Source organism: Thunnus thynnus, chromosome 1 (assembly GCF_963924715.1).
Source record: "Thunnus thynnus chromosome 1, fThuThy2.1, whole genome shotgun sequence".
Classification (NCBI taxonomy): domain Eukaryota; kingdom Metazoa; phylum Chordata; class Actinopteri; order Scombriformes; family Scombridae; genus Thunnus; species Thunnus thynnus.
In genome coordinates, this window is record NC_089517.1 from 40,002,024 (window position 1) to 40,018,036 (window position 16,013).

Genomic DNA, 16,013 nt, shown 5'->3' on the forward strand with positions numbered 1-16,013 from the left:
CTTTAAAAACTGAACGTGCCCTGAAGCACATGCCTTTCCCATGTCACTGAGCTAGGGGTAACTTCTGTCCCTCTGACTCAGCTGACTAAAGGGGGTACCCCACGCACATGTTTTCCCCTCATCAAAGACTACCCTCGCTGGACGAGACGAGACTTCACCCGTGTTCACCCAAACACATTTCCAGATCCGAGAGAGACCGCTGCTGCAACCAGTGTCCTCAAATTCCCTTGAAGGAAAAAACTTCTTCACCGAGTCGACTCTGCTGTTCTCTCCACCACGCCACCGAGAGCCAGCTGCCATGCTTTTCGCTGACCGTGCGAGAACGGCCACCATCTGCATCCGAGCCCTGGACAAAGCCAGCTTTCTGAAGCGACCAAGTAAGAGGCATAGGTCTGGGCAGAGGCAGTGTTAATTGTGTGTTCTTATCAGCATCAGTTGCTGCTGTTTAGCATTTAGCTCTTAGCTTTGCTATTGTTTGTTGTGCTGTTGACGGACTGCCGAGTCCATTTTTCCTGCTTTACTCTGAGGAGTATTTTAAGTTTGCTGCCTGTTTAGTTGTGTTCACCACGCTAGACTGTTTTGTGTTTGTCCCGCTCGGGACTACTGCTGTGTTTGTGCCATCGTGAGTGAGAAAGTAAATTGCTTTGTCGATCAGAAACCAGACAATGTGCGTTACAGACTGCCGCTTCTCTTCCTCTCACGATCGCTTTCTCTCCTTCTTCCCTTTCTCTTCTGACTAACACATACACGCACACACATACATACACGCACCGACATCTTTTTGCGCATCTGATGGTCAGATAATGTCGGACAAAGCTTCGCTTTGTCTTTCCTTATCCGCCATCAGACACGTGTGTTTTTCACAGAAGTGGGTGAGTGCGAGACGCCATCCACCAGGCGGCGCCATCTTGCTTCTGTCTAACCAAGACACCGCTATACTTCTGCCATCCGGTTCTCGCGCGACATGACTTCCTCCCATAGTCACGTCCGCGTCGCAGACCGACGACGTCATCACGTCAGGCCCTGTCGCCATCTTGTCACACACACGCACGCACACGCACACACACACACATGCATGCATGCATGCATTCCCCTGCATGTGTCCAACCCTGTACATAGCTGTTGTGTTTTGTTTGGTAGGATTAGATTTTAGATTAGTTGTTTATTGAATGAAGCATTTGTTAACTTTGTTAATTTTGCTAAGTTTAATAAACACTGCTATATCTTTAAAGAGAAGTTCTTCTGTCATTATTGTGCATAATATTGTGAAAAGTGGCTGATTGAAGGAGTCAGAGCTCGAATTCACCCTTCTCTGTTCACCCTTGAATGTTGATATCTCTCAGATATTAACATTCTAGGTGAACTTCCATTTATGAGACTACCTTGTTTGGTTATTGGTGCCCCGTATTTGTTAATTCATATTAATAATTCTATTAATTGTTATAATTAGTTAATTACCTTTGATAATTATTGCAAATAATCAACTGTGTTCCTCACAGATCCAACAGTTGGTGCCCGAATTATTAAGGTTAACAATATCTTATTTTCATACTATCTTATTTTCATATGCACTACTGCCCGTCCCAACATCAGCAATCCCAATACTCTCTCCCTGCAACAACAATCCAGTTTTCCCTCCATCTTTGAAGGATGCCTTCAGGATGTGGCATAAGACACATATTAAACAATTTAAAGATCTGTATATAGATCAAATGTTTGCCTCCTTCTCTCAACTGTCCCTGAAATTTGCCTGTTTAGATATTTTCAGATTTTTCGTGATTTTGCAAAGAACAGCTTTAAAGATTTTCCATCATTTCCTCCTAAAAATCTGCTAAATAGTATACTAGAGACCAGTATCCACAGCAAAGGACTTGTTTCCCATCTATATGACCAATGACTAATCACAAACTTCACACCATCTAAAGATTTATAAGTAAAACAGCACTGAAAGACTGATTTAGATTACCAGTTTCAAGATGATGAGTGGGACGAAGTCTTACACAGAATCCATTCCTCCATCTGCGCCTGCTACAGTCTTATCCAAGTCCAGCTCATTCATCAAATATACTGGACCAAGGTCAGGACTGACATAAAACTGACATTGGCCCCAAATATGATAGATGCAAGCAGGCTACAGCTACATTAATACACGTTTTGGCTTTGCCTCAAACTATTTACCTTCTGGAAGTCAATCTTTGAATCTATCTCTAAAGTATTAAAAACAACCATTGACACTTACCCACTCATCATTCTCCTTGGCCTCTCACCCAAAAACTACTCCTCTCTCTAAACACCAGAAGGATGCCCTGGCCTTCCTTACCCTAATAGCTAGATGGTTGATTCTTATGGGCTGGAAGTCTATTCAACCACCTTCTCACTTACAGTGGATGAGAGATTTAACAAGCTGCTTACGACATGTAAAGATTAGATATGCTTGGCAAAACAAGGCAGAGAAATGTCATTCTATTTGGGATCTATTTATTTCTCTCTTCTCTTTCAGCCACGGCGAGCTCACTCCTTCCCCGACTCCCCAAGTCAAACTTACTCTTCACTGTGAACCTAAACCAACCTCATATCAACATCCAGAGATATCACTTTTTTTCCCCCTTTTTAGGGACTGAGCCCAAAAGGCAGCGGACTACTGTAAAACAGCAGTCCTAATCTAAGGGCGAGGACCCTATTGTTTTTCGTGTGTTTGTTTGTTTGTTTGATTTTTTCTTTCTTTATTATTACACCACTTAAACCCTAAATTTGACCCCTTAAACATGCTCAAAAACTCACCAAATTTGGCACGTACATCAGGTCCGGTGAAATATTTGATAAAATGTAAAAATTAATCCCCAAAGTGTCAAAACGTGCTCTCTAGCGCCACCTATGTAACTAAAATGGCCACCACAGCCCGTAGGAAAGTTGTAGAGAGATCAAACCAAAACTCAATTATTCGTCTCATCAAGACCTACAAATCATACACTGACACACCTGACCTAAATCCAACAGGAAGTCCGCAATTAGCCTTTCTAAATAAGACTTTGCCCCAATTTTGGCCCCTGAACAAATGCTATCTCCTCTGAGACTTTGTAATAACTTGAACGGTTTGGATTTTATAATGATGATATACAATGGGGAGGCAATCTACGGGCATGAACTTTGTGTCAAACAGAGGCTTCTGACCACTTTCAAACCTTTATCAATGGATTCGCCACAAAATTTCGTACTAAAAAATATGATTTTTAATGTAAGATTCATACAGTCATGGGATTTATAAGGAGATTTTTTAGAGCGTACTCTAAAATTCTCCTCTCCAACTGCTCCTGGTAATATCACTCCCTCAGTGCTGTGAAACATTCTGCAATACACACTCATAAAATCACAGGAGGAGCAAGAAAAGACTTTAAAACTCACACTCTAATATCTCAAAAACAATAAAAGATAGAAAAAACATGTAAATTCAAGATTTGTAGGTCAAAGTATCCGCATTTAAAGTTCAAATGAAGTCTGTATCTAAAACTATGTGGAAGCCGTAAATGTTCAAAAAGGTGTGGGTTCGCTCACACTCTCCATTCAAATATATGAGTATTTTTCTATGTCCAGATGCAGTTACTTATTATTATTACTACACACCTGACAGTTTACATTTCAATCAAACTTTGACCAGGTCAAGTGGGTTAAAAGTCTTTACTTTTCTAAAAATAGACTTGATGAAAATTAGGAAATTAATTTGTTTTACACAAAAACTCATCAAGAGTTTTCAATTTACTAATTGAAATTCAAGTGAATGGGCCCAAAACTTGCATGACTTTGATGACACAGATGTGAGCAAGACATGTCTAACCCTGCAGACAATTCTCATCCTGTCAATCAAACTTTCAAAATAAAAGCAAACCACACTTGTAAGAAATATCCCTCATTTTTAAAAAGCAAAATGATCTGCTCCCAACGGGCCAGAGTGCAAGGTCCCGACCAACGCTGCTTGCAGCTTTAATTATTCCTTTTTTCACCCTTAGCCTTGCTTTAGGTGTGTGATAGTGCCTAGTTTAGTAGTTGTCAGTGTAGGTTTTTTTTGGAGGGGGTGGGGATCACTATATGGTTAATCTTTGTTAACTACTGTCATCTCCTGTTTTCTCATTTGCATGAAATTAACACAGTTTTAAAAAAAAAACCCAAAACAAAACAAAATATAGCAAGAATTTGTGTCTAAGACAGGACTTCCAGAAACCTGTCCACACATTTATTTCCAGTAAATTATATTACTGTCTTTTCTACGGCCTCCCCCAAAAACTCTCACACAGCTCATTCAGAACATTCCTGCTGAGTTCTAAAAAAGATGAAGAACAATGAACACATCACAGCAATCCTCAGGTCTTTGAACTGGCTCCCCGTGTCTTATAGATTAGTATATTAACCCTTTCATGCATAGTAGTCACTACAGTGGACAGCTATTCAAAAGCTGTTTTCTTATATATGCATGGGTTTTGATGGTATAGTTGCACATCAGCCACCACAGTGGACGCTAGTGTGTCATCTCATACACTGCATCCATTGGCCAGGAATATCTTGCCAATCCTTCTATGGTAGTAGACCCTTGCAGGTAAATAAAATTTTGTAACATCAAGTAACAACTAAGTATTGATTGTATGTTGGGAGAAAATGACGATTAATCATCTGTCCACTGAGTTGAACATCATGCATCGCTGACTATATTTCAACTACAATTATACTATTACTGCAACTTTGTTGTTCTTGAAAATACTTCATCTGGAGTAACTTTTTTGGCTGTAAATAAATTGATTTATGTTATTAGAATGTAATTTACAGTTTTGAAGGGGCTAAGGATACTGAGGGAGCTGAGGATGCTGAGGGGGCTGAGTGGGTTAAGGATCCTGAGGGTGCTGAGGGGGATAAGGATGTTGAGGGAGCTGAGGATGCTGAGGGAATGTCTGGCACCTCAAAAGAATGTCTGGGTTAGAAAAGAAGGATCTTGTGCACTTCAAGTCATCTGTAGCTCATGTGCTAATAAATGCAGTAAGACAGAGGGAAGAGCCTGAGGAGTCAGGAACAAGGTTCAATGCTTTTGCATTGCATTGAACAGTATTAGAATATGTTGAAATATGTTAAAACATTAGTTTAACAGCTTTGAAAATATATATTATTTTACAGTTTTCAAATAATATATCATTTTATTCATTGGTTTGTTAAATAAATATTCCTGAAGTTGAAAACGAATGCTGTCCACCTGAGTGGACATGTGAAAAACTCCTTGAAAATGTTTTAAAAAATGAAGTTAATTTTTTTTTCATGCCTAAAGGAGAATAAAAACACTTAGGAAAAAAATCCTGACTGAGGTTATCATAATTCATGCATGAAAGGGTTAAGTACTAATGCCAGATCTATGAATCTCTCAATGGTTTAGGACCACTCTGACTGTCTTTTACCGTTTCTTAACCTCTCAGGGCATCAGGCAGCAGTTTGCTGACAGTTCAAAGTAAAAACTAAACACAGAGAAACAACATTTAGTTACTGTGCACCACAGAGCAGCTGGAATAAACTTCCAGAAGACTGAAGACTTGTCCCGACTTTGACTTCCTTAAAGTCCTGGTTAAAAGTTTTTATATTCTCCATTTCATCTTTTTAAATTTCTTTTAAAAGATTTCCATCTTTTCAAATTATATTTTAATGTTTTATGTATTTCCTTATTGTTTTCAATGCATTATGCAAACACTTGAATTGCCTCTGTGTCTGATGAATCTGTCTTTTAATCAAACATGTACTTTCATAAGAATCTAGTTTGAATCTCAATTGATATCCTCAAAGTTAACACCAAACAATGTGCAGAAATCTCCCATGAATAATATCATTCTGGTGGAAAACAGTGACTTCTTGAAATGCATTGGTAAATGGTTAGACTGACAGACATTGATAATTGACACAAAATGTAAGCTGTACTACAAAAATGAAATGTTCTGTTAAGTATATGTGTCAGAATATTCACATCTGTCAACACAAAGACTCAGATTACTCCCTATCCTAACCTCAACATTAACCATGTTGTTTATTGGTCACATCTGGCACATCTTGGGGCCTCTCTTCCCCTACAGGCTGACAGTACTGTATAGCTGCATTCCTCCAATGTCCCCTCTATCCGTCTACCATCCGCTGCTCACAGGCCTTTGATGTACTGCTTCAACCCCAGGGACAACATAAACCAGTCAAGATGGCAGCTTATATGAGCACTAGCCCTTGGCCAGAGGCCACTCTAAATGGTGACACAGTTTAATGTTAATTCTGAAAATGGTTTCATTAAAGGCCAAACATCTGGATGTAAATCTGCAAGAACATTACTGTATGGTCTGAGATGACATTAGCTTTAAATTACATTTCAACTGAGTTCAGCACTGCATCAGAGCTAATTCAGTCATATTTCAACAGACTGTTATTTTATATCTGTCTACATATCTGTCAACATTTACAATTGCAATTTACAATTTCATTTAGCAGATGCTTTTATCCAAAGCAACATACATCTGAGAGTGGATACACAAGCAGGGATCTAGTCAGGAGAGAACAACATGAGTAAGTGCCATAAAGCTAAGTTTGAGTCCGATAGGATGTAGATGCCAACAGGCGGTGCACAGATGCAATGCATAGTGTGCATAGATTGCATTTTTGTATTTTTGCTTTTCCCCTTCCTTCAGTCCATCAAGTACAGAGGTGTTCACAAAAGAGTAGGGTCTTCAGTCTTTTCGTAAAGATTGAGAGGGACTCTGCAGATGGAACAGAGTTTGGTAACTCATTCCACCACCAGGGAACTACAGAGGAGAAGAGTCTAGCTAGTGACTAAAGGCGCTGCTGTGGTGGTGGTACCAGACGCCTTTCATTGGTAGAACGTAGTGAGCGGGAGGGGGTGTAGACCTGAATGAGGGAGTTCAAGTAGGCGGGAGCTGTTTTAGTTGCTGTTTTGTAAGTGAGTGTCAGGGTTTTGAATTTGATGTGGGCAGCAACTATTTGTTTTACACTCATTGTGCTCTGTTCAAACACTACAATATATTATCAACTTACTTTTTTCCTACTACCTTTTGAGAACCCACTGAATGGTTGTCATCAGCGGATGGAGTTTTTGCTCAGTTGTCATGGACATTAATCGTCATCGATTCAACTGTCATCTCCATAACAACTCCATGTGGAAGACTGTGAGATGTGATTGCAATCTCTGGAAAAAAGCTAAGAATTGGATCTTGAATGATTTTATCAAACCTTCAATAAAGTTACAGTCTGACCCCTGCTTTAAATCAACTGCATGTAACCATCGTAACAATACTGATGCAAGTTTCCATGGCTAACTAATCTACTGACACCTTGGATTAAAGTGACCAAAACACACTATAAAAATAAAAGATAATCTAAGCATCTCCTTCCTTTGGTAGGTGACCATGGTACAAGCATAATAATGCAGCCTGAGGTGGCCCAATATTTAGAAATAAATTAACTCAATGCAGTGTGTTGTGTGGTGGAGACCTTGTCCAATATTGTCTAATATCATATCTTAGTATCGCATGTTCACCTCCAACTTTAAGCTCCATATTGGAGATGAATGAAACAGACTGTCTGTCACATTTTTAGTAAAAGACTATTGGCCAAAGCTAACCCTAGTGTGTGAACACTAGTACTAGTATGCAGCTGTAAAAGTGGATGATGTTAGCTGGTGGTGGCACTCATGTTTATTCCAATATCCATCTTACATTCTTGAAGAGCTCGAGTACAACACATTTTTGCTATTGTACAAATATTTGGAGAGGTTGTTTATCTATAGCAGCAAACATTTCCATGTCTGTGCTATTTTACAGAGACAGAGATGCTTGCGCAACTGATGCCCCCATCCCTCCATGCACACTGTTTCTGAGTACATCATGAACGGTGTATGTATGTGTGTGTAGGACACAGACTGAATGCTTATTCTAACAGTTGAAAGAGTGGCGGCCTCCCTTGAGCCCTGACAATACATCAACAGATGCTGTCACTGGCAAGGAATCTACTGAAACTCATTATACAAACAAAGCCCAGGAGAGCTGCCGACTGTCACTGTGTGTGTGTGTGTGCATGTGGCAGTTACTTAGTATGTACAGTGTGAGTCATCCAACTCCTGTGGAATCTAACTGGTGGAAAGATCAGCGAGCCAGTCCAGTGAGTGGCTGTGAAAATCCTCTGCATCACACAGATCACATCTGCTATTAAAGATCAACACTAAAAAGGTATACAAGCCTCATCTCGTCTTTATACAATAAACCACTGTTTCTCAACTGTGAATCGGTGGACTCTTAAGCTTCATTTCTACTCCTGAGCGGATGGCTGTAGACACCATGGATGGGTAGTTGTTCTGTTTATACTACCTTCTGGGGTCCGTTTGGAGGACACGTTCCACACATGCACAGTAGATTGTGCTCTGAGATATGTGCTCTGTGAGTGCTTTCAGTGTATTGTTCAGTGATTTGTGAGGCCTGGTGGATTGAGCTGTATAGCAGATTAGTGTGACTGCTTTGGGTTGGAAGCAAGATTTAATATGCATTGTTCTTAAAATCAGCTTTACTGGTGGAACAATGTTCTTAAATACCTTGAATAGAAAATGTTTGTTCCAAGTGTAACAGGACGAGGAAGCATACTTTGCATCCTATCTGTTAGTATGCGTACATCACCATTATACTGTACAGTTGTGAATTAGGAAGAGCTATTTCCGGTGCCCCTGGTTCCGTAAGTAAAAACCCTGTCAATTTTTCCATGAACAATATTAGTGACAAAGTTTGAGCACTTCTACGGCTTGGATCAGCATGAAACTTTCCCAGTTGAATCATCAGTACAAAAGATGGACAACTGCATTAAAAATGTCTGGTTCAGTACAATTTTGAATTCATTACCGCTCTCTCCAATTTGCACTTCTGACTTGCTTCTTCTCCATACCAATGGCGGCTGAAGCTCATGGGTATTGTAGTATTTTTAGCCATCCGTCAAAATGACAGACAAATCGTGATTTCTCAGAACCCAAGTTGAAATTACTGGTGGTCATAATATTAACCTCTATGATTCTTTTATCATCCATGTTTCTATGCTCAGTAACATTCCACTTTGCAACTCTGTTTAACATAATAGTGAGAGGTTACCGTGCAGGGAAGTCAGTCATGAAGAGCTCTGGGACCAGCTCCTGGAGGGGGACTGGCTGGTCTGGGTGCTGAGGACACATGATGTGCTCCTTCTCCACTGCAGCCAGCACACAGTCCTCCATGTTAAAGTAATGAACCCGTGCTCCTCCTCCTCTGTCATCTGCTGGGTTCTCGGTCTGGTTCTGTTGCCACAGTGGGGCACAAAGGGGACAGGGAGCATACTGCTCTATGAGGAGACTCCCATCACTCTCACTGGCTGTCAAAGCTACAAGAAAAGACAAAAAAGCAGAGTGATCCTGTACATGTTGTTTACTGAAGAGCTGTTGCAAGAACATACGTCAGACTGGTAGCAGCTTTGCTCTTACTACCGTAATGTGATTTAGACAGTAATAATACAATAATTATGTTGAGTTTTTCAAGTTATAAGATCGATTTGAACAAGTTATCTTTTCTTCTATTAAATGTTACGATGGGAGAGCTTAATTGAGATCAGTAGTTCCTAAAAGGGAAGTGCAGCTCAGTGCACTGTTGATGCTTATACTACACTGCAAGGAAAGCATAGAAGTCTGTAAAAGGACTGCTGGGTAAATGTAAAGCAGACAATGAACCAAACATCACAGGTGCAAAAACTAGGACAAGAATATATGTTGAGGCTCCATGAGAACTTTTGGCTAAAATATTTGTATAAAACTGAAAACCTTTTTCCCTTCATCCACATGCTCTGATTGATTCCCACAACACATATGTATGATGTGATCAATCAATCAATCATCATCTCCTATTGAGCTACGTCTTATGATTTATTATGGCTCCATTTACATATAACCCACCTCCCGTTTTTTCCTGTTTTTTCCCGTTCCCCTAACCCGTTTCCTCATCAAATCGACAATTAGAATAGAAATTAAACCAAAACCAGAAAATAACTTGTTTTTCGCTTGTCTGTCTAAAAACATATTTGCTGGATAGTTCCCTCTGTTCTGTCAAGTTGATAACTACAATTTTTAGTTTTGCTGTGCTGTTCGACATAATGGAGCTCAGTATTTATCAGAATGGCTGCTTTACAGTATGAACCTGGACTGTGTGTGTGACCTATTTGATGTGTAGAAGAACACACTGTTATGCCTCATGCGTTAATGCGCACAGTGTCTCTCAATGGGGAGAGGCAGCTGCGGGGAGATAACTGCATATATTGGGGCGGCTGTGGCTCAGGAGGTAGAGTGGGTTGTCCACTAATCGTAAGATCAGCAGTTTGATTCCCAGCTCCTCCAGTCTGCATGTCGAAGCGTCCTTGGCCAGGATACTGAACCCCAAATTTCTTCTGATGCCTGTGCCATCAGTGTGTGAATGTGTATGAATGGTCCCTCTGATGGGCAGGTTGGGACCTTGCATGATAGCCCCTGTACCCATTCAGTGTATGAATGTGTGTGAATGGGTGAATGTGACTCATAGTGTAAAAGCGCTTTGAGTGGTCGGAAGACTAGAAAGGTGTTATACAAGTACAGTCCATTTACCATTTACAATCCATATAACATATAAAGTGCTGCTTGAAAGTTTGAGAACCCTTTAGAATTTGCTCTATTTCTGCATAAATGTGATCTAAAACGTGAGAGATTTCAATTCAAGTCCTAAAACTAGATAAAGAGAAATCAGTTAAACAAATGAGACAAAAACCTTAAATTTGTTTATTTATTGAGGAAAATGATCCAATGTAACATATGTGTGCATGGCAAAAGTATGTAAACCTCTAGGATTATCAATTTATTTGAAGGGGAAATTAGAGTCAGGTGTTTCAATCAATGGGATGACAATCAAGTGTGACTCTGGGAGGCCCTGCCTTATTTAAAGAAGAGAAATCTGGGTCTTCACTATCAAAGTCTGAGCTTCGTAACACAGGTTTGTGGAAATGTGTCCTGGCTCAAACAAAGGATATTTCTGAGGAGCTTAGAAGAGGAGTTGTTGATCCTCACCAAGCCGGAAAGCGTTACAAAACCATTTCGAAAGAGTTTGGTCTCCACCAGTCGACTGTCAGGCAGATCGTGTACAAATTGAAGACATCCAACACCATTGTTGCCCTCCCCGGGAGTGGTCGAACAACAAAATCACACCAAGAACAGGCGTGTGATACTCCGGGAGGCCACAAAAGACCCCAGGGTAATGTCTAGGACACTAAAGGCCTCTCTTGCAGTGGCTACAGTCAATGTTCATGAGTCCACCATCAGGAGGATATTGAACATCAATGGTGTGCATGGCAGAGTCACAAGGAGAAAGCCACTTCTCTCCAAAAAGAACATTGCTGCCATCAACGGTTTGCTCAAGACCACGTGGATAAGCCAGAAAGTGATTGGAACAATGTTCTATGGATGGATGAGCCCAAAATCAAAGTTTTCAGCTTGAATGAGAAGCCTTATGTTTGCCAATGAGCAAACACTGCATTCCAGCATAAGAACCTTAACCCATCTGCGAAACATGGTGGTGGCAGTATCATGGTTTGAGCCTGCTTTGCTGCCTTTGAACCAGGACAGCTTGCAATCCTTGATGGAGCTATGAATTCTGACATGTACCAGCAAATTCTACAGGAAAATGTTAAGGTATCCGTCTGTGAATTGCAGCTCAACAGAAAGTGGGTCATGCAGTAAGACAACCACCCTAAACACACAAGTCGTTCTACCAAAGAATGGTTAAAGTAGAAGAGTAGGAGAGTTAATATTTTGGAATGGCTGAGTCAAAGTCCTGACCTTAATCCTATAGAAATGCTGTGGAAGGACCTGAAGCATGTAGTTCATGCAAAGAAGCCTACCAACATCCCCAAGTTGAGACTCTTCCAAAAGGACGAATGGGCTAAAAGTCCTCCAAGCTGATGTGCAGAGCTGACAAACAGTTATCAGCAACATTTGGTTGAAGTTATTGCTGCAAAAGGGGGTCACACCAGTTACTGAAAGCAAGGGTTCACAGACTTTTGCCTCCCACAAATAGGTAAAATTGGATAATTTTCCTCAATAAAATAAAAGAAAAAGTTTATTTTTTTTGTCTCATTTGTTTAATTGGGTTCACTTTATCTAGTTATAGGACTTGTGTAAATATCTGATCATGTTTTAGGTCATATTTATGCAGAAATACAGAAAATTATAAAGGGCTCACAAACTTTCAAGCAGCACTGTATATAACATAACTCCATATTTGTTACACATATATGTTCCGATGCGGCGCTAGAACAAATCAATATAACAGGACTTTGATTTTTGTGAGGGGGCACACAATGCATTGTACATTTGTTTGTCCTGTTATCAAAGAAGTTGAACACTGCTTTGGACGGGGTGGACCCCAGGTTCTCCTGCTGGTTAAAAACAACATTGAATTTGGCCTTTGCAAACGGAAATGATGTACGTGTTTATTTGCATGAAGAGCAGGGAAGTGAGATATGATCACACGTGGTCACTCAAGACGCATGTGGAGATGTGTATTAATATCAGGTTTAAACAGATGTACTTAGAGATGTCCACTTCTGATCGGATCACCCAAGACGCATGTTAATCCCTAGTGTAAACAGGGGCTGTGACATTCTTCAAGTGGTACTGCAGCTATTAAGTATTGTACATCTTAATCTGTCTAATTCTTAATTGGACAGATTAAGATGTAAAATAAGAAAATCTGTGCAGAGATATCCTGACTTCTAGTCCCTTGTATGGGTCAAGCACTAAAAACACTGGATCCTAAATTTGCCTTAAAGGTGCAGTGTGTAGAATTTGGTGGCATCTTGCAGTGAGGAGATTGCAACAAACTAGCCTGTAGGAGAACCTATGGTGTCCACAAAATTCTCAAAAAATGCAAAAAGCTGTTGGGACTACATGTGGACCACAGTTTACCACATGTTTCAAGACTCCAAGAAACCTGATCCCTGGGGGTTCGCACCCAAAGTGTGAAGCTCCACCCATGGATTCAGGTTATCAAAACTAGAGATTCCCCTCTTATCTCCCTCTTTCTCCTCCAGCTGTGGCTGGAGCAGCTCCTTGCTCTTTTTCACCTCCAGCTGCTGAAGGAGCAGCTCTCAGCTCCTCTTTCTCCTCACAGCTCTCTGCTCTCTTGTGTGGCCTGCTCACAGCAGACACACACAGAATTCTGGGCAGAAGATGCGAGAGCCTGCCTAAGACTCAGAAACTAAGTTTTCTAGTGCCAGCAGCTACCACACAAGTCTGCTGGCTTGTTTAACAAGTACAGGGGCCACGAGTTAGCTTGCCACTAACTCTACACAAAGGACTGGACCTGGGCCCTCTGACCTGCATGACTGGAGCATCAGACCTACACAGCAAATCCTGCATCCTTTCAGCTTTGGGGCCAAACCCTTCTCAGCTTGTCTCTTCCACGGATTCACCAGCTAAGAAGCAGCGCACCGCAAAGCATCTCTTTCTTCATGGACTGGTAACAACTGGGCATAGCCTAGCAACATAGTGAAGCACAGCATGGCTAAGCAAGAATGTTTAGCTTAATCAATGTACTGTACAAGTATTGATTTGGCTAAGGTTATTCATTGAACTATTGTTGTGATGTCCTTGCTGTTAATAGTCAGGTTATTGCATAGCCACACCGCTGGGTTAGTGATAGCATGCTTAACACATGTTACACCCAGTAACTAGGCCTTGCATGCAACTAACCTCTTCCTAACCTGGCACCTCGATCCTACATCAATTGGCCTTGAACAGAGAACCACACAGTTAAGAGGTTTAAAACCTAGTTCTGCAAACTTTGGTTCAGGCAGCACATGTGGTTCAAGACACCTCATGGTCTGGCCTTTTATCTCTGCAGTTCCCTTTGTCAGCCAAATTGTTGGCATGCCATGTGCTCAGTCACCAGGTGACTTCAGCGATCTTGCCATTGTCTTCCCCACACACATACACACTCACACTTGTATATAGGTACACTTAGCTAGACTAGTATTGTGTGTTTTGCTCTTTTACCTGTTTGTTAAATAAATGCTTTTGGATATACCTGTTGTCTGTTTTAATGTTGAGTGAGAATGAGTTTTGCCAACCACTGCTCTGCGAAGAACTACAAAGTCCTTCAACCTTAACTAGCTATTGATATGGTCATTTTGTTTATAGTTATTAAGTTAATTATTAATCAAAGTTCCAAATTGATAGATTAGTAGACTTTGAGACTGAATTGGCTATCTTTTTCCCTGATTCCAGGGTGGTGCCCCGTTATTATTAATTCTTATTAATAATTTTATTGATTTTAATAATTAACGATTATCTTTGAAAATTGCTGATAGCCAAAACTTGTAGCCACGGCCCAACAAAGCCCTCTTTAGAGTCAGTGTTTGGTTTGTCCATTCTGGGCTACTGTAGAAACTAGGGATGTGCAGAAAGCCCAGTATTTGTATTTGTATCTGTATTTGTTGAGGCAGCAAAATTATTTGTATTTGTATTTGAATAAAAGTGAAAATAAAATAATAAAAATCCTATTTTTGTTTTTGTTACAGTTTTAATTTTTGGATTTTAAAGTGTTAAAATAAGTGTTCATCAATCAACTATCTTGCAAAGGAGGTCCCCACACCAGGTCTCGAATTCAAGTTTCCCAGATCATAGACAGCTGTGCTGACTACTGAGCTAAAGCTCAGCTCTGCGCCACTGTATGGACAGACCTGCGCCTATTTGTATACCCATAACACAGAGACAGCACAGTGTGTAACATATAGAGGAGAACTTCATTTTTTTTCATTTTTTTCTTAGGGAAAGAGAAAGGGGAACAACAGGTTCTGGAGAGTCCCTTGAGAGCACTTTGCGCATGTCTGTAGCTCAGGTTTATCTCTGGGCAACACCAACAACTATGAGAGTGATGTCCAAATAAGGAAATGTGCATCATGCGGCAGGTGGATGTGACTCCCCTCGTTGAGAGCTGCTAATAGACGTAAGGAGAGACAGAGATAGTGATGTAACCGACCTGTGTGCTGTTATTTGACATGTATTTTTTACTTCCTAAAAACAAATAATTTAAAATATATTGTAAATATTCGTAACAACCCACCATTTGTTTGGTGGCCTGGGATGGACTGCATAATGGATGAAAAGGTACAGGCATGTTCACAATGTCAAAGTTACCAAAAGATTCCTGCTTCCCTCCACTCATGGCAGTGGCCTGGCCATGCTTGGTTTTTGCTTTTGATTTTGCTGGTCTGTTTATGGGTCACATGTTTCTAGTGCTGATAGATTCACATTCTAAGCTGCTGGAAGCACATATGTCGTATATTACTGCCTCAGTCATTATGGCGATGCATAGAAGCATTTTTGCCACAAATGGATTATCAGATACTGTTGTAACTGATAATGGGCCAACTTTCACCAGTGAGGTTTTCCAAGAGTTCATGGAGAAAAACAGGATCTGTCATGTCCACACTACACCCTACCACCCTGCCTCAAACGGATTAACAGAACATGCCATTGAAACTTGAAAAGATGGTCTCCGAAAGATGTCAGGGCACTCGCTTGCAACTAAGCTTTGCCGTTTCCTGTTCCAATACTGGATCACTCCTCACACGCAATTGATTGGATTGTCCCCAGCAGAGATGTTAATGGGGACAAGGACTTAATCTCATCTTGATCTTCTTTACCCAGATGTCACAGCAAGAGTCACCAGCACACAGGAAAAGCAACAAGTGAGATGGGACCAACGTGCTAAAGAAAGGCTTTTTAAGTCAGGGGACTGTGTGTATGTCAAAAGCTTTGCCAGTGGTTCACCCTGGCTATCAGGAGTCATTCACAGCCAGACAGGCCCAATATCTTTTGTGGTGAACTTGTCTGATGGTAGGCAGGTTCGCAGGCACCAGGACCATTTTCGTATCTGCCATGATGAAGGGGGAAAGGGGCTTCA

At 40.8% G+C, this 16,013-nt stretch overlaps 1 protein-coding gene across 2 annotated transcripts in view; it reads right to left on the bottom strand.

Moving 5' to 3' along the window:
- The window catches only part of lrrk1 (leucine-rich repeat kinase 1), a 161,264-nt gene that overhangs the window by 39,165 nt on the left and 106,086 nt on the right, over positions 1-16,013 (bottom strand). For both annotated transcript variants that reach the window (XM_067598039.1, XM_067598047.1), the window contains one exon: positions 9,150-9,414. In XM_067598039.1, the coding sequence (XP_067454140.1) occupies positions 9,150-9,414 (265 nt within the window). The remainder of the gene's footprint in view (positions 1-9,149; positions 9,415-16,013) is intronic.